This window comes from Musca domestica, unplaced genomic scaffold, assembly GCF_030504385.1.
Source record: "Musca domestica strain aabys unplaced genomic scaffold, Musca_domestica.polishedcontigs.V.1.1 32, whole genome shotgun sequence".
NCBI classification, from domain to species: domain Eukaryota; kingdom Metazoa; phylum Arthropoda; class Insecta; order Diptera; family Muscidae; genus Musca; species Musca domestica.
In genome coordinates, this window is record NW_026712311.1 from 5,403,504 (window position 1) to 5,428,293 (window position 24,790).

Here is a 24,790-nt window from a genome sequence, read left to right on the forward strand (position 1 = left end):
TTTTCTTGAAGGCATGGAACGAAAAGTTGGGAGAGAGAAAGAAATATATATATTTTTCCAGGTCGTAACATTAATTGTAAGAAGTTTGGAATGGCATAACCTTCCCCCATAAAATTAAGGGTATACAATGTATGACCCCACCTTTTGATATAGCCCCCATAAGCTTACCCCTCGGAAAAGAAATCAGTTTAGGTACACTATATATAACAATTATATAATATTAGCTTCTGATTTTCAGGATTTTGGAGGTTTTGGCCCCAAGATTTAAGGTTTTTATTATTGAGCAATTTTTTTTTCAAAGTTTACATTTTGATAAGGTAGTAATTTCAGAGAGTAACACTTTAGATTGTAATGTATTATATTAATTTATAATGTATTTATATAATGAATTATAAATTATCCGGTTAAAAGTTCCTGGCTCCTCAATTTCGAATTTGGGGTTCTTAATATTTTAAAGAAAGTCTAAAAGTCGAACAAGACTTTTTGATATCCTACACCCCTTTGCATATTGAGTAAAACTTCAAATAACAAATAATAATTAAAAAAAATAACAAATCGGATGAACAATATATATGGGAGCTACAGCTATATCTGAACCGATCTTCATCAAATTTGACATTCTAACTTCTAGACTCTAGACGGACATGCATAAAACGACTCAGAATGTGATTCTATGCAGATCATCAAAAGGAACTATGGGTCTATTTCGTTTCTTTTTCCTGTTATGAACAAATGCACACAGACATAATACCCTGACCACCTTGTGGTGAAGGGTATAAACATCGCGTACATTTAGGCCCCATATACAGAACCTCAAAATTTTGCAGATTTTAATTAGCATAATTAGGCCAAATGTCAAGTTTTTCCATGGTAGAGCTTTAAAAAATCATTTTTGCCGCCCTTAACTTCACGTTTTCAGTCACAGTTTTTACCAGAATCAGCTATAATTTGATACCTAAAAGAACCTCACGAATTCAAGTATTTTGAAGATTTCAAATGAATTTTCCAATCAAATCCGCTGCAAATTGCACTGTCAGGATATTAGAGGATACAAACGATTCCTGTCTAAAGTTTCTAATATCTATCTATTGTTTGGTATAGTCAATTATGGCCTTCAAACGGCCAATGAAACCGTCACACGCTGCCCGAAAGTTGCTCTGCGGTATTTTGGCCTATTCCCGGCGAAACGCTTGCTTGAGGTGATCGACACTTTGGTATTTTTAGTGCCAACGTTGCTTTCTAAAATACACCAGACACAATAGTCCAACGGATTGGTATCCGGATATTTTGGGGGAAGCGAGGAACCCCATTTTGTAACCATTCTTGGGTTGCGCGTGCTGAGTGTGATGGTGCTGTGTCCTGATGGAATGTCCAAGGTCTGCGGCCAAAATGTTTGCGTAACCAAGGCTTTAATACACCCTCCAGAATATTTTCACGATAATATTCGGAATTTATTCTGATGCCACGGTCGATTAATACGAGCGGAGAGCGGCCATCGGCTGTTATGGCGGCCCACACCATTGGCATGGCCGGCGCTTGAGTTCTGGTGGCCAACCGAAGGTGCTCATTTTCAGCAGACCTCTTTGGCAAGTAAACACGATCATTTTGTTTGTTTGCAAACTGTTGGACAACGAATGTCTTCTCTTTGGAGAAAACCAAATTCGGCAGTTCACAACTTTCGGACAAGCGAAGCCACTTCTTAGCTGTTTTAAGTCTATTTTCTCTCTGTTGTGGTGTAAGTTCTTGAACTTTTTGGAATTTCAATGGCTTTACCCCGAGCTCATTTTTTCAATATTTGCCGAATGGAATATTGCGATATGTTCAGCTCACGAGCCATTTTTCGGCCACTGCGACGCGGGTTTCGATCAAGTCGCTTCTTTGCTTTTCGAACCATTTCAGCTGATGTTGCTGTTTTCTTCCGTCCACTTTCTTGACGTCGGGCTACGCTACCAGTATCACGGTAACGAGCGATGGTACGAGACACAAAAGATTTATTCACCTTTAAATGCTGGAGTGTTCTGACGATAGCCACTTGTGGTTATCCAGCCAAATATAAAGAAATCACACTATCTCGCTTGAATTCCATCACGAATAACTTTTTTCTGGAAAATTCTCACCAAAATGCATATGTACGCTTGTAAACAATATAATGAGCTATCACTGGAGTAATTTTAACAGCTGTCGGACGAGGGCTTAGAAAAGACAGCAGTCTGAAATTGGTTGCAGTTTTTCATCTCACCCTGTAGTATAGTTTGGTTTAAGCCATTTAACCTATGTTAGTATTACTTACTTAGGTGGCTCGAGACAGAACATTTGTTCCAAAAAGATTTCCAGGCGCATCAGTCTTGTGCGCAGTTTTTCCAATTTTTGAAAGACCATGTTCCGATATATTGTCGTCGACTTAATCTTTCCATCTAATGCTTGGTCTTCCCCTTCTGCGTGAACCATCAGTAGGCTCGCTCTTATATGCCTTATGAGCTGGGGCATCCTCATCCATTCGCACTACATGGCCTAGCCACCGTAGTCGCTGCAGCTCGATACGTCTGACTATGTCGATGTCCGTGTATAGATGGTATAGCTCGTAGCAGGTCAAATCTCAATTTTGTGAGATATACCTTTAGAAAAAAGGTTGGATGTTTCATCACTTACGTATTCTCCCCAGTCATCTAGGAGAAAGTGTTGTACTGTTACGCTATGTCCCCCAATGGAGACATCACATCCACTATGTACGCAGGGCTGTCAAAAAACCGAATGTAAAATAGAGAAAGTATAAAACACTACAGTTTTAGAAAAACTGCTCGACCTATTCCGAATATATTGTTGTTGTATATATTATATTGTTGTTGTATTGTATATATATTGTTGTTGCTTTTAAACGTTGAACAATATATACGTTGCCTGCGATTTCAGCGCCTTCTGTCTCGATCGGAACTTAATTGTATCTGGTTCATGTTTGTTGATTTTTTTCCAGACTGTGTCTTCCCCAAACCTTGTTAGCATTTCCTGATCGTTTCCATCGCATTTTTGATTTTTGTACACGAATTAAGTTAGAAATGAATAACGTAATTCCATAGATTGAGGTCGAAGGACCAAATATTTAATTTAAACGATAAATGAACGATCTTCCTTTTAATATCACAAATCAGTATTATCCGAAGATTTAATTAAAGTTAATTAATATTTTTATTACTTCTCTAATTTAATTTTAAACTAATTACTCTATTCTCCTTTTTTCTTTTCTCAGATTTAAATATAACCTCAAAAAGTGCATTGCTCTAATCCTAACATAATGTGTTGACTCAAAACTCCTTAAAATATTGAAGATATTTCCATGCATCCCCCAAAACCACATAGACTCAAAATGCCATTAAATAGATTAGCAACGCCGACCACAATAATGAGCAGGCCCCGATTTGCCGCCTTCAATCTAAGATTGTTCCTACCATGTCTTGCCCTAACACTACTCTGCCAAACATCAGCGATTTATACCAAAGATTTAATGCATCATCGTCTGAAACATCATGCGGACGATTTGCTCTCAACACAGCATGTGTCAAGATTACGCTCGGCGAATGGCACAAATTATCAAGATTTTGAAATGAATGCATCATCGTCATCAGCCATGTGGTCGGGCGCCAAAATTTCAACTTTCACACGTTTGGAACAAGAAGCAGAGGAACATTCAAAACAGGAACAATTCCTATCATCCCAGAATCATTATCATCATCACCGCCACCACCATCAACGGCATCAAGAAACCAATCAACATGCTCCCTCACAACCAACAACAAGTCGCAAAACCAAAAGTGGTCTCCTGATCGAAAGCAATCTCGATTTGGATGCAGAGCACACGGGCGAAGCGGCGGCGGCGTCGTCGATTGATGCGTTCGGTGGTGAAATGGATTTATTGCAAACTTCATCGACAGCACCAAGACATCATGAACGTAAACGTAATCGCCAGAATCAACGTAAGCAGCGTAATGGTCGCCTACATGGTGGCAATGGAGGAGGCTCTGGCGGACCAGGCAGTTCAGGTGTTACCTCGAACAACGGTCAACGTCAAAAGTTACAACGCAACGGTAAGTTTCCGTTTTAAGTCATAAAATAAATGCTAGAGCAATTGAGAGGGGGTTAGATTGATAAGTTCGGGGTAGAATGCAAGACATGTTGCATACCGGTCGAAGGACCAAATTTCATTGTTGATAGAGAAAGACCAAATGAAAACCGCTAAGTTAACTTCATAAACACCAGTAATTATAGGAAATTTTTAATTTTCTAAAGCTCGAAGGACCAAATTCAAAGATTAATCGAAAACAGCGAAACAAATTTTCTTTGGCGCAAAAAACAGCAATTCCTGGGGATGAGCAAACTGAAAGTTCGGTAGACACGAAATTCAAGCAAACGGTACAACTCCCTAAAATAAGCAGAATTATAACCCCACCTTTGTTCAAAAAGTGAGGTTAGGTTGTAAAGAACTGGAATTGCGATCAAAGGACCATTTTTGATTGAAGTTCATACTATTGATTGTGAATTAGAGGAAAGGGTTGATACCACTTTAGATAATGGAGCCCGAATGAGATCGCCGAATCCACTTATGAGCTATAAGAAATTCTTCAATTTCTTAGAGCTCGAAGGACCAAATTTAAAAGTTATCGAAAAGAGCGAATCTCAACAATAAAGTGTATTATCAAACGAAAACAACTATCTTTCTCTTTCTGTATCAAATTAAATGCATTTCGGAATGAACTATTCGACCCAGCGAGCTACTCTAGTCTATGTCGAAAACCTGTCATTACAATGTGACCGAAACAGCAAATCGCAATTTCTGGGGATGACAGCTTGAAAGTTCGGTAGACTAGAAATTTAAGAAAGAATGGAATGAAAACGAATTGTCCGAAGCTTCTTGGCAACAGCGTAACTTTCTAAAATGGAGAGAACCAGAACCCCAGGGTTAGTTTGATAAGTAAGGTCAGATTGTTTCATGTTCATACCTTTGGTTATGAAAAGAGGAAAACCGTGAATATAACTTCCGATAATGGAGTCCGAGAGACTAAATGAAAACGCTGAGCCAACTCAATAAACACTACAATAAATAGGAAATTCTTTAATGTTTGGGAGCTCGAAGGACCAAATTTAAAGGTCATCTAAAACAGCGAACCGAAATTACTTTGGTACAGCAAACCCCAAATACCTATGGAATATAAGTTCTAGTTCTTCCGAATAGACAATCCAAAAACCCCAGGGTTAATTCGAAAAGTAAGGCAGATTGTAGAAAGCTAGAATTGCGGTCGAAGGACCATCTTTGATAGAGGTTCATGATATTGGGGGGAAAACTGTTGCTACAACTTCAGATAATGGAATCCGAAAGACAAAATGAAATCGTCGAGTAACATTAATAAATACTAGAAGCTATAGGAAATTCTTTAGTTTTTGAGAGCTCGAAGGACCAAATTTTAAAGTTTTCATAGCCAGTGAACCAAAGCTTCCTGGGAAGAGCAAACCACAATTACTAAGAGAACAGAAACCTTACAATTCTGTAGAAAATAAATATAAACGAAGGACCAAGTATAAGGCTTTGTAGCTCCTTTAAAACGGGATAACTTCTTAAAATAGGGAGAACGAAAGCTCTGGGGTTTGTTTGGTAAGTTAGGTCAGATTGTATGGAATTCTGTATGGGGGTCGAAGGACCAAATTTGATTAATATGAATACCGTTGATTATTGAAAGTTGGGGCGTTTAAAAAACTTGTAATAATTGAATTCGAAAGACCAAATTAAATCGCCGAGCCAAATTTATAAATACTTGAAGCTATAAGAAATTTTTGAGTTTCTGAGAGCTCCAAGGACAAAATTTGAGGATTTTGAAAACCAGCGAACCAAAGTTTCTTTGACAAAGAAACCAAACAGCAATTCCTAAGAGAAGAGAAACTGGACAACTTTGTAAACTAGAAATATAAGCAAGGCTTCGTAACTTCTTTAGAACAGCGTTACTTCTTAATATAGGGAGAACGAAAGCTACGGGGTTTTTTTGGTAAGCTAGGTCAGATTGTATGGAATTCTATATTGGTGTCGAAGGACCAAATTTGATTGAGACGAATACCGTTGATTATTGAAAGGTGGAACGTTTGAAAAACTTGTGATAAAAGGATTCGAGAGACCTAATGGAATCTCTAAATCAAATTAATAAACACTAGAAACCATAAGAAATTATTTAATTTCTGAGAGCTCGAAGGACCAAATTTAAAGGTTTTCAAAACCAGCGAACCAAAGTTTCTTTGAAACAGAAAACTACAATTCATAGAAACCTGGAAGTTTTGTAGGCTAGAAATGTAAGCGAAGGACCAAGTCTAAGGGTCCGAAGCTACCACTGTAACATCCTAAAATAGGGAAATCCAGAACCTCGCTTGATAGGTTAGGTCAGATTGTGCGGAATTTTTTGTTGAGGTTGAAGAACCAAATTTGATTGAGGTTCATTACCATTGATAGTGAAAAGGAGGAACTGGGCATATAACTTTTAATGGTGTAATGGGAAAGACCAAATGAAATCGCGATTCTATAAGCAATAAAGAATTCTTTAGTTTCTGAGAAATCGAAGGACCAAATTTAAAAGTTTTCAAAATTAGCGATTCAAAAATCTCTTTGGAACAGAAAACAAAATAATTCTTAAGGAAAGAGAAAATGAAAATGACTAACATATAAATCAACGATCGTGTGCAAGGGTCCCAAGGTTCTTTAGAAAAGTCTATCTTCTGAAAATACAGAGATGTCGAGAATCCTGGGTTGAGTTTAATCGGAGAATCAAATATGATTTAGGCAAGCCCCATTGATGGTGTCACCCTTCCGCTATCCGTAGTCTCAGCGCACTCCTTGCTGCCTGAGCTGTGATAGATATAATTTCTCTCGCTGTGAATCATGCCAGTTTTTTTTTCACTTTGATTATCCAATCATTTTCTGGTTATAGATTCAAAATAAGATATTTAAAAACCGCTCCAAAAACTTATAACTTCACCAATCCGAATCTTAAACTTCACCGAAGGATCAAAAACTCTGTTTCATGTGTTCTGGCCCTTCGAGGGAAATTGCGCTGCAGTTTTTATTCTCTGCCCAAATTTCAAATTTGGTCCTTCGAGGTGAAATGCATTGCAATTTGCCATATCTCACTATGCACATAATAATACCTCGAAGGACCAAATTTGAAATTTGGATAGAGAATGAAAACTGCAGCGCAATTTTCCCCTTTTACAATTAGATTTACGGAAAAGACAGGAACTTGCTATGCATTCGAAGCATCAAATTTCGATATTGGGACAAAGAATATTTTCCTCAATTTTCATACCCCTCCCCCCATTTTGGAGTTGTGGCAACTCACACTCAATTCTTTAGAAAGCCAAACACGATTATTTTCAGTTTTTCTTTTTATGGTCATAACGGCCGTTTTTCCTGCAAATACATTTTATTTCACTAAAGATTGCGCAAAAAATTTCCCTCAATATGTTTGAGTTTTATTGCATTTTGGTCAAATATGGAGCTGGAAAAACTGTTTCCTGCTTAGGAAAAGAAGACGACGAAGAAGAAGAAAACCTGAAGAAAAATCCCAAAGATTTTCAGCTGAGTGGTTGGAAATATTGCCGGGCTGATGTGGCTGCCTGGCTGATTGTCCAGTTTGAATGCATTTCAAGACATATTCATCCCCCATATATGGTTACAATAGATCAGTTTTCAATGTTGAGCGCAAACAAAAAATAGAAAAACTTCAAACGACAAGCAGTAAATCTAAAGCTCACTGTTGCTGTCTATCGGTTTTTGGTCTTAATTCCTGAGTTGTGGCCCATGAATTGCTGCTGCCGCTGTTGGAAAGATCATCATCAACAACATTGCAAGGCAAAAGATCAATGATGTGTTGTTGGCTTTTGTTGAAACATTTCTTTGCAGACAGGGAGAAGCCACACATTGTTGGACTACAGCTATACGTCGGTCTTTGTGGCTGTCCATTATTGGTTTGTCTAACAATAGTGAGTTTTTTTCTCCAATACTTCAAGCTCCCATGTGTGTAAATGTTTGTTGTAGTTGGCTACTAATTTTTTTATATTTTCTACATTGAGTTGAAAGAACTTTTCATGATGAGAAAGTTTTGCTTTTCTTTTTCATTTACGCGGAGTCTGGTTCATGTCGTTTATGGAAAGGTGCCATACCATGCATATCGAAATGAAAAGAGTTGATAAACTTTGATGGGGCTAAAAAGTACCCAGTATTTTTAGAATGAGACCTAGGCAAGTTTTCTAGCTTACCTAGGTCGTGCAACCACAAGATTATACTAAAATTTTGAAGCGAAATAAGCTATGTTAGGAAATAAGTTTAATGTTGCACTTAGCGCTATCTATACTTCAATTGTAATTTTTTTTTGTATGTTTTCTATATTTTATAACTTAATTTCTTAATTTTGATCTAACACAAATAATCTAGGTCGTGAATCTTTGTTTGTAAAAATAGGAGACTAAAATTTGAGTCGAAATAAGGTATTCACTTTATATGCAGTTATTCGTTTACATTCCCTTTTTTCTACTTTAAACTGAAGAATATTTCATGATGGAAAAGTCTTGTTCGACTTTTCCGTTTGCGATAATTGTGGTCGATTTATATTATAGAATACCATTCATATACTTATTTCCATTACGGTAAAGCAACAATTAATCAGCATTTCTTCAATTGAACCTAAATGGGGCAGTTATCTTGCTCGTAAATTATAAGAAAACAGAATTTCATGAACTTATAATGAGCGATTTATGGAGGTGTTCCCCGCAGTTCTTCCGTGTATTATATTTAACGCCACCTATATTTAAATTTTATTATTGTAATTTAAAGTCTTCATTTTTCTAATTTGAGATAAAAGAGTTTTTCATAATGAAAAAGTTTTAATTTAATTTTTTTTCTGGTAAAGCCTGTTTTATTGTTATAAGCAAATGCAGAGCTAGTAAAGTTGGATAATTAGGAGCAGAAGTTCACAGAACGCCATCTATGCTACAATGTTAATATATTGTGTTTCCTATTTTCAGCTTTGATCTGAAGATTGTCATTTCCTAGTAGCCAGGTCTTGAAGAGTGATGAGTAGTACAGTGGTTTCTATTTACCTGCATCAACATTAGCTGCGCATTGGCCTTTGCAGACCAAAAAACTTTTTTTATGCCATTTTTTTCTGAATCCCTTTATTTGAATTGTATTTAAGTGCCCAATCGATAGCTGCACATTGGACATTCCTGCCTCGAAAATTTGGAAATTTTTTTTAATTTGGTTACAAAAGTTGTATTTATCTGCACAAGAAAAATTTTTGCAAACTCAAAAAAGACACTAAAAACTACCACTTCGTTTTTGTTTTTGTATTCGCAAAAACAATAACAACACAAGAAAAGAGCATGCATTAAAAACATATTCTCGCTTCCTCTCCCACACTAAAAGATGGTTATGCTGCTGCTGCTTTGTTGTGCACGAATAGAAAATTAAAGATAACTGCACTTTTTGTGAACGTAAGTAAAATTAAAGATACCTGCTTCATTGTGCAGATAAATGCAATGAAGCTACCTGCATTTTGGGCATTGCTGCACAAGATGTCGTGCAATTTTTGATTGTACAGGTAAGCAAAAAATACTGTATAAGATGTTCTCCTTTACGTCGTACAGTCGAAGTTATGTTATAAATAATATGTGATTTTAAAAATCTCAATTGACATTTAACGCCATCTATACTTTAATTTTAATATTTGTTAATAAAGAAATTAAAAAAAATTAAAAATCTAAAATGAGTCAATGTTTTAGATATTCTAAGCATAATTTAGCAAACCAGAATGATTTGATTCTAAGTAATACTATTCGAGAACTTCTTCTCATTTTAAGAGTATTTTGAATTATAGATGGCGCTGGAAAGCTTAAGAAATGACTCATAGAGCACAGCCCACTTTGTAGGTCCTATATTTGCTGCAGTGTGAAAAACAGTATAGATTTTTGTACCATCCGCCATTCTATGGAAAGTATATATTTTAGCATCTACGTATTGGCATGCTCTTTAAATTCCCTTGTCTTCCATTATATTTTATCTTGAGAGTTTTAACTCTATTTTTCAAGGTATAAATGGCGCTCTTGAGGTTTCGCTTATAAAATATTGTGGTATCAAGGAATTTTTGTAAATTTATTGGTCAATCTGAGAGTGCATAGTGCAATCATAGAAATCCAATACCATACGCAAGGTCTATTAGGTTTAATTTAAAAAATATTATACATGTGTCTACGTTTCTAAAAAATCCACCGAATTTTAGATTTTATGGGGTCAGAGCTGTACCTCCCAATTTTTGGTTCACAACGGAATTTCCTTCCATTGGTTAATTTGAGATGACATAAAAGTGTTATCCTTTCAATAGCCAGTGATGACAGGCCAAACGTAAGAATACAACCTTGTCTTTTTCGAGACATATATGACGTTAAACTTTCGAAATTTCTCAAATTGGCCAATAGTAAACAACTTCTTATAGATCCTGCATTGGCTTCAATTTAATTACCGATATAGAATATCTAGTAAATTCGAAGCTTTTCCCTGCCTTCAATAGCATCCTATCTATGAAATATCAACTCAATGATTGCAAGATATAGATGGCGCTATTTGACTTTTAAAGTTACCCAAAGAGGCCAGTAGTAAAACATAATTTTACGCTCCTATATTTACTTTAATTAGACAAGCAATATGAGTTGAGATCAAACGATGGCAATACCATGCAACATATAAAGTCCTGATACTCTTTTGAGATGTAGATGGCGCCATCAAGACTCATAATTATCAGTATTATCAATAGCCAGTGTTGTCGCGCAACATGTAAAAGTAAAAAAGTAAATCTTCAATAATATTGAAATTAGGCATTTCAATTCAATTTTTCGGCGCTACCAAACTTCAGAATGTACTTAAGTTGGTAGATATTAAAATACCATTTTTGAAGATCATATATTGGCTTCAAATATTAGCATAAATAAAAAAATATCTAAAAAATCAAATGCTTTAGAAATATAGATGGCGCTGTAAAGCTTTAAAACTTTCTCCTGGAGGTTTGTTTCAATTATCTATTTTTAGCATAGCACAGCTTTGCTCGTTTTCACTGGGGAGTGAAATTTGCTCGCGATCGGAATTACTCGAAAAGTTGAAGTTTTATATGGAGTTTCCTCTTTACTCTCTTATTTTGTATGAGAACGCTCTCAAGTCACACCTCTCTGAAAAATTGGAGTGGGAACTAAATCCCTCGAAATAGAGTAAGAATTTGCTCTATGAACGAAATTGAGTGGGAAAAAATATTAATTCCGTATGTGTGTGTGACAGCAAACCGGTATTGATGTTGATTCGAAGGAGTTTTATTCTTTACTCGAATTCAAGCAACTTTTTCGGAGGTCTGCTTTATAGAAGTTAATGTCATCCTTCTGAGGAGCAATGCAAGGATATGGGTTAAAATTGTTGGTCATTACAGGAAAAATCTGAGACACAGTTGGCCGATTTATAAAGTCTATGAACGTCGATTCCCGGTCCCAATTAAAACTTCAGTTCTGTTTTAATAGATCAGGACGGGGAAGAGAGTCGCATTTTTATGTTCCCCCATTCTAGTTGCTTTTTAATTGATTTTCAATGGGTTTAATTGAGAGTGTGGAGATAATTATACTCATAGATGTTGCTAGCAAGCTCAAGGAAGAGAAAAAATTCCTTATATCTAGTAAGTAATGTTATCCTCCTCAGATTTTCTCTTTAATTAAGACATTTGTAATTTCCTTTACATTGGAATTACTCTACCAGTCCAGCAACTTCGCTACTACTTGAATCTTCTCCCATAAACACATGTTGTCATTAGCGCGTGTCCTCCATGGACCTTAGTTTTTTTCTTTTTTTCTGGTACTTCCAAAAATAATAAAACGTAAGTAACGTTATTTCCTTTCAATTGCTTTCCCTCGAAGTTGTTAACTTCTCAATATTTCAAAGTAACCGCCCCATTGTTTTGTTTGGTCACACTAGCCTCTGAAAACACATGTTTTCTTTATTTCATGTAACTCCTTTATTTCTGCTGGTAGTTTGGAAATACCTTTACCGATCTTCCTTTTCTCTTTTGGCATCAATTGCTGTTGTTGCTTTGGATTTCTCTGGAAAATGTATTTCGAGCATAACAACGGTCTTTGGTTACAAACTCCCTAAAGTTGTGCCTTAAAAATGGACAATTATAAATGAGTCGTTTTACGAGTTTTTGTGGAAAAATATGTGATAAGTGTTTCCATGTTCTTGTTTTCTTTTCCTTTTTTTCGTTTGCAACGAAAACAAAGGATCCTTAAAGGCTGTTAAGTGCCATATAAATTTGTTGATTGTCATCTACAGAAATTGTGAGGTTCATTGTTAAGCGATGTGGGGATATTCACATCGTGTGAAATCTGGTGAGAGAGTGCGAGAAGAGGAAATATAATGTGATGTCTTATTTGGAATTTGGAAGGCAAAGAAGAAAAAGAAAACACGATTAAAATTAATATTGATCTCAAACAAATTTTTTTCTATAGAAAAACTGCGATTTTTTTTCTATAGAAAAACTGCGATTTTTTTTCTATAGAAAAACTTGGCCCTGCAGGCCTGCGAATTTTTTTCTATGGAAAAAACTTGGCCCTGCAGGCCTGCGAATTTTTTTCTATGGAAAAAACTTGGCCCTCCAGGTCTGCGAATTTTTTTCTATAGAAAAAACTTGGCCCTCCAGGTCTGCGAATTTTTTTCTATAGAAAAAACTTGGCCCTGCAGGTCTGCGAATTTTTTTCTATAGAAAAACTTGGCCCTGCAGGTCTGCGAATTTTTTTCTATAGAAAAAACTTGGCCCTGCAGGTCTGCGAATTTTTTTCTATAGAAAAAACTTGGCCCTGCAGGTCTGCGAATTTTTTTCTATAGAAAAAACTTGACCCTCCAGGTCTGCGATTTTTTTTCTATAGAAAAAACTTGACCCTCCAGGTCTGCGAATTTTTTTCTATAGAAAAAACTTGACCCTCCAGGTCTGCGAATTTTTTTCTATAGAAAAAACTTGACCCTTCAGGTCTGCGAATTTTTTTCTATAGAAAAAACTTGACCCTTCAGGTCTGCGAATTTTTTTCTATAGAAAAAACTCGACCCTTCAGGTCTGCGAATTTTTTTCTATAGAAAAAACTTGACCCTTCAGGTCTGCGAATTTTTTTCTATAGAAAAAACTTGACCCTTCAGGTCTGCGAATTTTTTTCTATAGAAAAAACTTGACCCTTCAGGTCTGCGAATTTTTTTCTATAGAAAAAACTTGACCCTTCAGGTCTGCGAATTTTTTTCTATAGAAAAAACTTGACCCTTCAGGTCTGCGAATTTTTTTCTATAGAAAAAACTTGACCCTTCAGGTCTGCGAATTTTTTTCTATAGAAAAAACTTGACCCTTCAGGTCTGCGAATTTTTTTCTATAGAAAAAACTTGACCCTTCAGGTCTGCGAATTTTTTTCTATAGAAAAAACTTGACCCTTCAGGTCTGCGAATTTTTTTCTATAGAAAAAACTTGACCCTTCAGGTCTGCGAATTTTTTTCTATAGAAAAAACTTGGCCCTCCAGTAGACCGATATTTTGTTTCCAGTCTTCATGGACCAATTATTTTGCCCTGCAAATGTCTTGAGAAAACTCATCAGAGCATTGAGAAAAAAGTGAATTTTCCCAGGAAACAAAACATGTCTGGTTGATGTTGGAAAAATTCCTTGAATATCTGAAGCATGAACAAAAACCAACAACGACGATAACAAAACCCCTACAAATGATCATAAATGATGCTCTGGAGAATTTTTACTTTTATTTGCTGCCAAGTCTGACAAAAAACAAAAGCGTTAAAGGGAAACAACACCAACTCTCCTTCAATTTATGTCACAGTGAAATGTGATGCAATGTTGTAGACCCTCCACTTCCCCGTGCTCTATCCAGCTGCAGTGAACAATGCAAGCATTCGTCGGAACTCTAACCCTGATAAATTACAAAAGAAGACTTCTTTTGTTTTCTCTCTCTGTGAGTGTGTGTGTGCGTGTTAATAAACCACATTACATGTTGGGGAGCTTGAGACAAGCTTAAACCTCAGCTCAGTAAAGCCGCTGCCGCAAATGGGATCATTTAGATAAAAGAAAAGCGGTCAACTTGTGATTTGTTTCCGATGGCTGGCACTCGGTTCTGAAACAAAAGTTTGAAATGGAGTTCCCTTGTTTTCTCTTGGGGTGTTAGACCATAAAAAATTATCTGATAGCAACTTGACAAACAAAACAAAATTCATGCTTTAGGTAGTTGAAAATGAAAGTTTTAACAAGGTTTCGGGGCACCCGAACAAACCGGTCATCCCTCATCCAATTAAGTTTTATTTCGTTTTAAAGGTTCAGCTACTCTGGACAGCTAAGAACTTCATAGATAAGACATTTGTTTCTAATCGTAAACTCATTAAGAAAATTTGTCGATTCGAATGGGGGCTTAAAAAATTAACTTGATTCTGATTGGAAGCAAAATATCTTATTCGAAACCCTGAAGAGGTCACAAATGGCTGGGGAAATTTAAGATTATGTTGGGAAAAATTCCAAAAATCTAACAATAATGCATCATGCTTAATTAGAGGAATTATTCCGAGGAGATACGGATAATGCCAACGGGTTGCGACACCGAACTTTGAGTCGTACTATAGAGAATATGAAGTTAAGCTAATAGGAGAATACTCCAGGCTTAACCAATGATTTTTTTATTTCCCTAAAATTATCTGAATTAACGTCGGAAAAATTCCAATTTTCATGGAATTTTCAAAGTCGATACACAAAATACAATTCAGGCTCAATACAAATATCACTACACACGTAATTTATATCTCTTACAAGAAATTAATTTTTCATTTTATAATCCTCACAACCACCTCATCATCAGCAACAACATAAAAATTGTCCATAAATTGAAAATTAGTTTTCAAAAAAAGTTGCCAGCCAACAGCAGTCGGAAAGAAGCCAGAAATCTATCGAAATTCTTATCAGTGATGACAGATCTTTACAGATTTCAGGTTTTCTCATTTTTCCTATCTCTTTTGATTTGAAAGTAATGCTGGAGATTTTCCTCGCCACAGTCCACATTTATAACTCCATGACAAGGAGAAGACACAATGAAGAATCTACACTTGAGCAGCACAGGTTGTTTTAATAGTCCCCACAGGTATTCGAGAGATATTCTATCTTTTCATCTCGGTGTCAAACGCCAATTAACAAGAGCCAAGATTGTTAAGTGTTTTATTACATGTGTAAACTTGTCCGGAATGTAAGTAAGTTTTGTTAACTGTTATTTTCTTAATTTTTTTATGGGCAGAGGAAATTGCAATTTTGATGAAAGTTTTCATTTAGTTCGTCAGGGCGGATTTTCTTGTGTGACAAAAAATTAAAAAGTATCAGTAAGTTTTGTTGGGAGATTTATATCTTCAGACAATGGGTGGCTGCGGCGGACCTCAGATCTTTGGTTGAGTGAAATATTTAGATGTACTAGATTCAAAAAAAAAAAAAAAAAAAATCTCTCTTGGGATATGAGAGAAAAAAATTGTGACGCTATGTTTGAGAGGTTCCAGAAAAGGTTAACCGATATCAGTCATCTTCGCACCAGATCTTGTCTTGGAAGAAATATTGGGATGTGTGAAATTTGGGAAGAATTCAATGTTTCGTTCGTAATTTATGAGCGTTTTGGTTATTCAAAATTTTAAACCTTTAGTGGGGGAGGTACCAGAGGTGATCGACCGATATCAGTCATCTTCCCACCAGATCTTGTTTTAGTAGATAAATTGGAATATGTGAAATTTAAAAAGAATTGGAAAGCTTTTTCCCAATTTTATGAGTATTTTGGCTATTCAAGGTGTTGACCTCTTTGTGGGGGTGGTAACAGAAAAAGTGGCCCGAGATATTTCACATTTACACCAGATCTTCTGTTAGCAAAAATATTGGAAAGTGTGAAATTACAGTAGAATCTAATGCATTTTTTGCATTTTATGAGGGAGCAGCACCAGGTAGAGTGGGCCAACATAGACCATCTTCACAGTAGATCTTATGTTGGACCAAATATTGGGATGTGCCGATTTTGAAGGAAATCGGATGCTCATTTTGTGTTGTATTAGCTTCATGTCTATTCTAAATTTTGACCGTTTGCGGGGGAGTTACCGGAAGGAGTGGGCCTATATATTCCATCTGCAAAGGAGATCATGTGTTCATAGAAATATTGGAACGTGCCGAATTTGAAATGAATCGTATGCTTATTTCGCATTTTCTGACTATTTGGGCTATTCAAAATTTTGACCCCTTTTGTGGAACAAGTACCAGAAAGAGAGTGCCTAATATTCCTTCTTCACTCCAGAAATTGTGTTGAAAGAACTTTTGGGATGTATGGAATTTGAAGAGAATCGGATGCTTATTTCGTGTTTTATAAGAGTTAAAATTATACAAAATGGTGGCCCGTTGTGTGGGAGGTACCAGAAGAAGTGAAATGATATATCTCGTCGTTACACCAGATCTTATGCTAGTAGAAAAATTGGGAGGTGTGAAATTTGAAGAAGAGCGGTTGCTAAGTTCGTGTTTTATGAGAGATAAAATTATTCAAAATTTTGACCGCTTTATGGAGCAGATACCATATAGAGTGGGCCGATTCACACCAGATGTTGTGTTGGTAGTACTATCGTGATGTATGGAGTTTGAAGAGAATCGGATACTTATTTCGTATTTTATGGGAGTTATAATTATTCAAAATTTTGACCTTTTGTGTGGGAGGTACCAGAAGAAGTGGTCCACCATATTCGCACCCGATCTTTCGTTATTATGAGGTGATTTTTTTTATTGAAAATTTTGACTTTTTGTGCGGGAGGTACCAGAAGGAGTGGTCCGATGTTGCCCATCTCCGAACTCGATATAAGTTTAATAATAATATCTATATGTTGCAAGTGTGGAGATAATCTGATAGCTCCTTCGAGAGTTATCATACGCATAGGTCAGTCAGACATACATCGGCTCCAAATGTTCTAAAACGGATTTAGTCGAAAGAAACCTAGGATTTAACACCGTTATTTCGTTTTGAGGCATGTTTTGACCTTATCAAATTATATATACCCTTCTGTGGCCATATGGCTGAGGGTATATTAAGAATTCTAACACTCTGCAGGTCCTTGAAAAAAATACTAGAAACTCGTGAAGCATCTAATAGACGTAAAAAAATAAAATAATCTGAAAGTCTATAAAGGTCTTTTATAATGCTCTTAAAAATTTCAGGGAACCTCTAAAGATCTTTGACAAATTTCTTAAAAATTTGGAAAGTCCTTCAAAACCCCATGAAGAAAAATCTCTAAGAGTCTGTCAAAAAATCTGCTATTTTCTGGGAATCTGTTATTTTTCGAAAAAAAAAAAATAGGAGGCTTTTCTCTGTAGTTGAAATTGGCATTCCGTCAAAACATACATTTTTTTCTTTCGTTACCCATTTTATCCATAGAAAACATTTATAGTTCCTCGGGGCCTATTTGTTAGAAAAAACATTTATATTTCCAAAGGGCCTTGTTATCATTACCACAGCCTTTCTTCATTGATAATATTTTTCCAAAATTCTCATTATTATCTTCTGATACAATCTTATAGCGGAAGTTTATCGTTTTTTTTAATTCTTACAAATACTTAACACATTTTATCAATTCCGATGATTGTCTTTTTTCTCGTGTCAATAATACCTAAAAAGAATTTATATCGATAAAATTATGAAAATTTCAATCAATATTTAAAGAAGTCCACAAAAAGTGGGGGAAAACAAATAAACAACAAAACAAAATTGAAGAAAAAACAACAAACAAATAAAAAAATCCACAACTAAAACAAAAAAACAGAAGACAAAACTCTTTTCCAGAAGAACGTTCATAACACCACTTATGATTATCACTGTAAAGGGCCGAGTCATTGCCACCATCTGCTGCGGAAAGTGTTGTCGTGGTAACGCCAGTCATGATCCTCCTGTGAGGGTATTACAAATGCACACGGTCGGCATGGTCGGGTTTTTCTTTATTACAGAGAGATTGATAAGCATTAACAAGATATAAATAGACGCTAAGAATTCCAGCAATTACTCACTCACTCGCTCTTCCGTCTGTCCGTCGCGTTCATGTCAATAATGTCAAACAGAGGTTCGATCGTTCTACCTGTTGTTCGAACAAGTCATAAACGAGAACGACGGCCACTGTCAAGTGGTGGACAAGCTTGTCCATCAGGGAGATGAGTTTGGTAGTTTGATTTCAGGTTTTCCCTTCGGAGCAATCGTTCCAATCGTTCGAAATCATTGAACTCTGGGTGGTAAACAATGTCAAGCTGGGCTTAAACGCACTCGTTAAGATATAAACGGTAGGCGGAAGGGGTCATAAATTGTACAAAAGATTATGGGAAATATGATTTTAATTTTTTCCGAAAAATTTCCAGCAAATGCATTGGGAAATTTATAGAATTTAAAAAATTCTCCTATCAGAGAAAAGTTGCAGAGAAAATGATAAGGCGAAGAAATTACTTCAAAAGAAGTAGTTGAAACATTAGGAATTATATCTTCACGGCAAATCGGAGACTAGACTATGGAATATTTTTAATTATCTATTAATAACACCCAAATGAAATTAAGTACGGCTCCTTCTATTATGGGTCTCTGCACTACCGTCAACCCTCTACATTATTTGTTATAACTCTAATCTTTTCTGTGGTAGAAAGAAGAAAAAATAATACGTGACCTATCATTTCAATCTTAAATTCGAAATTGGGGTAGAACTCATTTTAAAGAAATAAAGAAATGGGGTTGAACCATTATCACAAGTACTTGAATAAAATGCATACATTTTTTAATTATGGGTCGCAAAGATAAAAAAGAAAGTAAATGGGTTAAATATGATACGAAACTTTCATTTACATGCCACAAAGCACACTGACCTATTCGAGACGATATCAGCTTTTTCTTCTTTCTTTCTTTTTATAATACAATATGAACCAATGGAAATAATGTTAAGAAATAAGTGAATATTTTAATCTTTAACATGAGTCTGATAGAAAAAAAGGTCCTAAGGGTCCACAATTTTTTTCCTATAGAATTAATGGTCCTAAGGGACCACAAATTTTTTTCTATAGAAAAAAGTAGGTCCCAAGGGACCACGAATTTTTTTCTATAGAAAAAAGTAGGTCCCAAGGGACCACGAATTTTTTTCTATAGAAAAAAGTAGGTCCCAAGGGACCACGAATTTTTTTCTATAGAAAAAAGTAGGTCCCAAGGGACCACGAATTTTTTTCTATAGAAAAAAGTAGGTCCCAAGGGACCACGAATTTTTTTCTATAGAAAAAAAAGGTCCTAAGGGACCACACATTTTTTTCTATAGAAAAAAAAGGTCCTAAGGGACCACGAATTTTTTTCTATAGACAAAAATGGTCTTAAGGGACCAAAAATGTTTTTCTTTAGAAAAAAAGGTCCTAAGGGACCACAAATTTCCTTCAGAACCATCCCCATAAAGAGTCAAACAAAAATATATATAAAATAAACGAACGAGGGTATACACCCGCCGGCAAAACCTTCAGAGATTTGAAGGAGTCCTTTTTCTAGACTTTGGTCGATTTTTATCTGGATGTTAAGGTTTATTTATGAAGATGTTTTTGAAGGTTTTTGGGGGCAATTTTGAATATTTTCAGGCCTTCCAGATGTTTAACAGATTTTTTCAAGGACCTTTAAAGGCTTTCAGGTATTTTAAGACTTTTTTCTTGGACCTAGCGAGCTTTAGACTTTTTTCGGGAATTTTCTGAAAAATCTTCGGCAACTTTCATATTAAAAAAAATCAAGCCGAGTCAGAAGCTTCCAAATTAAAAAAATAGTTAGATTTTTATGGATGTGTTCAGGAACCTCAAGGGACTTTCAGATGTTCAAAGAATTTTTCCGGGATCTTTAGAGGCTTACAGTTTTTTTTAGAATTTTCCTAAGAACCTTCACAGCCCACCAAATTTTCACATTTTTTCAGCTACCTCCAGAGTCATCCTGACTCTTAGAGATTTTTTTCAAACACATGTAAATGGTTCAAGATTTTTTAAGAACATTTCAAGTCACATTCAGAGGTTTCTTAATTTTTTAGAAAATTTTCCAAGGGCTATTTGATCTTTTCAGGTTTTCTAGAGTTTTGATAAGGCTCTTGTAAAGCTTCCAGATTTTATTTCAACGACCTTCTTGCTATTAAACAGTATTATTAAAAAAGGACTTGACCTTCAGAATAGTTCTCTTTTAAGAACATTCTTCAATGGCTTTTACAGGATTAATATTTAGGATTTTTATGCATTTATGGAAGGCTCAAGCTCAATTTTTTATTTTGAAATATACAAATTTATTAATCTTTAGAAGAGTGCTTCTTTAAGAATATTGTTCAAAGGTCTTTAGAGTTTTCAATTTTTAAAACATTTTTAAAAGCTATCACAGACTTCCAGATATTTTCAAAGACCTATAGGGACTTGTAAATATGCTTTTGTAGGCTTTGCCCACAGATGTATACCCTTAGCCAATGCTAACATAATTTGTTCTTTAAAAAATGAGTTTTTATTTCCATAAAAAATATGTTGTTATAGGATCCCATGTGTCTCAAAATGTATATTTTTCACCAATTATTTCCATATTTTCCTTCATTTCCCAAATTTGTTTATTTGTCCCTGTCTCCGTGATTTCAGACCTTTTAAGAAAATTAAATCTTTTAAAGACCTGTCGATTTGAGACTTCCTTGTTTATTTATGGAATTTCTTTATCCTCAGTTGGTCCATTAAAATGTCTTCTCCTTGTTAAAGAATTCCAACAACTGTCAATCTCAGATGGCAGATTCAAATCATTCTTCCACACATTTCAGATTTTGATTGCAATGTGTGTGCTTTGGCAGAGCTTGACCTGCATTCTTGAGAATATTTTCCTCTCTCTTGCTGAGGAAATTACAATGCCAAGATGCCACATTTTTGTTTGGTTTTCCATAAGAAAATACTGGACAGGGAAAATGGAGGAAAAATTCAATGATGACAGCTTACAAGATTTTCTGACATTGACAGTTATGGCGTTATATAAACAAACAAAGAAGAAGAAAAAAGAAAAACAAATGTTAAAGACTATGAGAAAAATAGTTTTCAACTCCAGAGAGGGAGGTCTTTGGCTCTGCCGTATTGAATTAAAATGTACAAATGGGATTTGAATGGAATTTGCTACAAATTTGTTACGTGTAATATGGAAATAAGTACATATGTTTATACATATGTAAATGCGAGGTTTGAGACAAAAGCCCATATTTGGTTTGGTGTTAATAGGGTTTCAGTGTCCAATGTTTAACATTTTAGGATTTTTGTTATCGTGAGAAAACACCAAGCCAATGAAGAAATTCATGGCATTATGACCGAACAAAGAAACATGATTTCGATATTGGATGGAGGCTGCCGGTTGATGATGCAACTTAGCCTTTCCTCGAAATATTTTCTATTGAATTTTGTAAATTTATGTTTGAAATCAATGAAAGTTCTGCATTTTTTTTTTTTCAAAAAGAAAGCTTCCTTAAAACATCTGATCATGTTTGTGTAATGAAATGTTTTTTCAAACTTCTTTTTAATTTTGCCGAACATTTTTTTTGTTATTTCTTTTGTTTTTTTTATTGAGTCATATCTAATGTTTGAGGTTAGTGTAGAGCCACAACCTTAACACATTAAAGATACACTCACATCAATTAAGATATCTGTTTTGATTATGCTCCATAAAATATTTAACATAAATAAAAATAAATATAAACAAATTAGTTACGAAGGGTGGTATGGGAATTGAAGGTATTTGATAAATTGAAATAAAACTAAAAAAAATTAAAAATCCACGCCAAAGATCACAAAAAGGTAAAAGTCTTTTAAGGAAATTACTCAGTAAAAAATCTAGAAGACTCTGGAGGGCTTAAAAAATCTTAAAATTCTGGAAGCACTCGATGTTTATTCGAAAATTTCTAGATTTTTTTTCCTTTTGGGTGCTTGGACGCTCTTCTATTTTTTTTTTAATCTAAAAACTACGGGATGTCGAAAATGTTTTAAAATTCTGAAATCCTCCGAAGGCGGCTGAACAAATTTTAGAAATTTGTATAGGTTTGAGGTTTGTTAACAATTTGCACAAAAATATTTTTAAGGTCATAGTAAAATTCTAAAAATTTTAAGAACCTCATTGGCCAATTCTTAAAAAAAGGAAGGATCCCGAATCAATTCGTAAAACTCTGCACGGGGGGGTATAGGTCCTTAAACTTTTTTAAAACTAATCTAACAGCCTTTAAGGGTCATAAGAAATTGTCCCGGATTTTATTAGAAGCCTTGGAAGCCTCTGAAAGTCCCAGAAAAAATCTTAAATAATCTACAGGTTTTTAAAGAATTAATCTGATTTAAAAATAAAATCTGATTTACCCTGGAAATATCTAAAAACAACTTTTTAAAAAAATTGGGCCATTTGTTATCTCAGAAAAATATTCTGAAGTCTCCGAATGTCTGCAGAAAAGTCTCTTAGTCTCATGAAAATTTTTCAAAAGAGCATCCAATTAGACATATTCCAAAAAAAACTAAAAGAAAAATAAAAAAGACTGTGGAGACATCTGAAAACTTTCCTAAAAATATCAAGAAGCCTTTAGAGGTCCATGGAAACGTTCTTTGAAAGTCTGGAAGCAAAAAAGTCGTTAAAAGTTAGAATGGCAAGTAGCTGAAATGAGTTAAAAAAATCTTGAAGGCTGTGAGTTTCCTTGGAAAAATTCTCTGAAGATCCCAGAAAACCTCTGAAAATCCCAGAAAAATTATTTTAACATCTGAAATCCTCTTATAGCTCCGGAACACATCCATGAAAATCAGAATGAATTAGCTTTTTTAAATCTGGAAGTTTCTAAAAGTACCTAAAAATCCTTTAAATTTAACTTCCGAAGGTCTTTTAGAAAATTCTCGAAAGAGGTGTAACCCCTCTAGGTTCCACAAAAGAATTCTGAAAGTGGGACTTCTTTGAAGGTCGTTAAAACCATCTTAAAAATCTACAAGTCTCTGAAGGTCGATGAAAAAAATCGTGAAAAATCTGTAAGCTTTCGAAGGCCCTAACAAACTTTTAAGAAACCTGGAAGCCTCCAATGGTTCTTGGAAAAATTACCAAAAATTCTGGAAGCCTGGGAAAATGTTCTTAAAAAATCTTAAAAAACCAGAATGACTGGAGGTAGTTGAAAAAAAAAAAAAAAATAAAAAAATCTGGAAGGCTTTGAAAATCCTCGGGAGAATTTTTAAAAAATCTGTTCTTTCTTGAAAAAATTTCATAAACCCCTCTAGGACCAAAAAAAAAAAATAAGTAAAAGCTTGAAACAATTCTTGAAAAACTGGAAGTCCCTAAATTTCGAGCAAATGCTCTCCAAAACGTCCCAAAAATATAAAAGCCTTTGGAAATCCTATAAAAAACTGGAAACTGAAAGATCGAGAAATAATTCGATCATCAGTCTTTGAAGGTCTATAAAAAATGCTTTCAAAAATTCTAGAAACCTCTAAAGATCGGATGGTTCTTAAGTAGCTTACAAAAAATATGGAAGCCTCCAAAGGTCGTTGGAAAAATCTCCGGGATACTGTAATATTTTGTTGTTGCAAAATAGTCAGGCTTAATCCCATTGTTGTTGTTTTTTTAAAAACAACGTTTGGTTATTAGTGGATGGTTATTTTAAAAAATAACTTCTATGACAAAAATCTTTGTTTACCCAAGTGACGAGATCGTACGCTCAATAGAAGAGGAACCAACGTTTTATCTCTCTCCACTTGTTATCCACCTCCGAAAATCGCAAACATTTGAAAAAATTCTTTAAAAAATCTGGAGGCAACTGAGAAGGTCCTTGAAAAAAATTTAAAAAAGCTGGAAACTCTTAAAGGCCTTTGATTTTTTGAAATCCAGAGGAGTCTAAAGGGTATTGCAGGATTCTAGAAACGTAAGATGGTCATTAAAAATATAAAAAAAAATCCTTGAAAACCAATAGAAGCCTTTTAATGGTTTTTAGAAAAGTTCTTATTAAACCAGAAGCAGAAAAAATTTAAACGAATCTGGAAACCTTTCCTCGATTTTTGTTTTTGTAAAAATCCCTGATCCCTATTAAGTTTATTGGAATTATTTTTTTACATTCTATGGAGGAATTTAAAACAATTCCAAGAAGAGGAACCAATGTTTTATCTCTCTGCACTTGTTATCCACCTCCGAAAATCGATGATGATGCTTGGGTTGTAGACGATTTCTCCCGATATATTTTAAGTTTTTCCTTAACTTTCAAAGTTTACCTCAATTGCTTCACCACCCTCGTTCCCTAACCCTGTTGCATTCTTATGCAGATTTCTGAAAACAAAACAAAACAAAACATTTCTTCAAAACTAAAACAACAACAGGGAACATTATTTTAATGATTTCTTCACCGCCCATCATTCGCTTCACACAACAAACAAATCGATTGAAAGCATCAAAACAAAAACATTCATCTGTTCGGCCCTATGTCCGTCTGTCTGTCTGGCCGTTTGAGTGACTACTAACGTTGTGAGTGAAGAATAGTCTGGTTGGCGGGTCTTGTCTCGTCTGAAAAATGTTTGTTTTAGAGGAGAGAATTTCAAGAATTCGATGATGATGATGGGTTAGAGAATGAATGTGTGTGGCGGGTAGACGACAGGGTCATTGTATTTGGAGGAGCCCTTGTTGAGGTGGAATCCATGA

General features: G+C 35.1%; 1 protein-coding gene across 1 annotated transcript in view; it reads left to right on the top strand.

Annotated features, from left to right (window-relative positions):
* The window catches only part of LOC101892460 (laminin subunit alpha-1), a 195,994-nt gene that overhangs the window by 1,515 nt on the left and 169,689 nt on the right, over positions 1 to 24,790 (top strand). The window contains exon 2 of the mRNA XM_020038479.2: positions 3,245 to 4,079. Coding sequence (XP_019894038.2) covers positions 3,332 to 4,079 — 748 coding nt within the window. The 5' untranslated portion in view covers positions 3,245 to 3,331. The remainder of the gene's footprint in view (positions 1 to 3,244; positions 4,080 to 24,790) is intronic.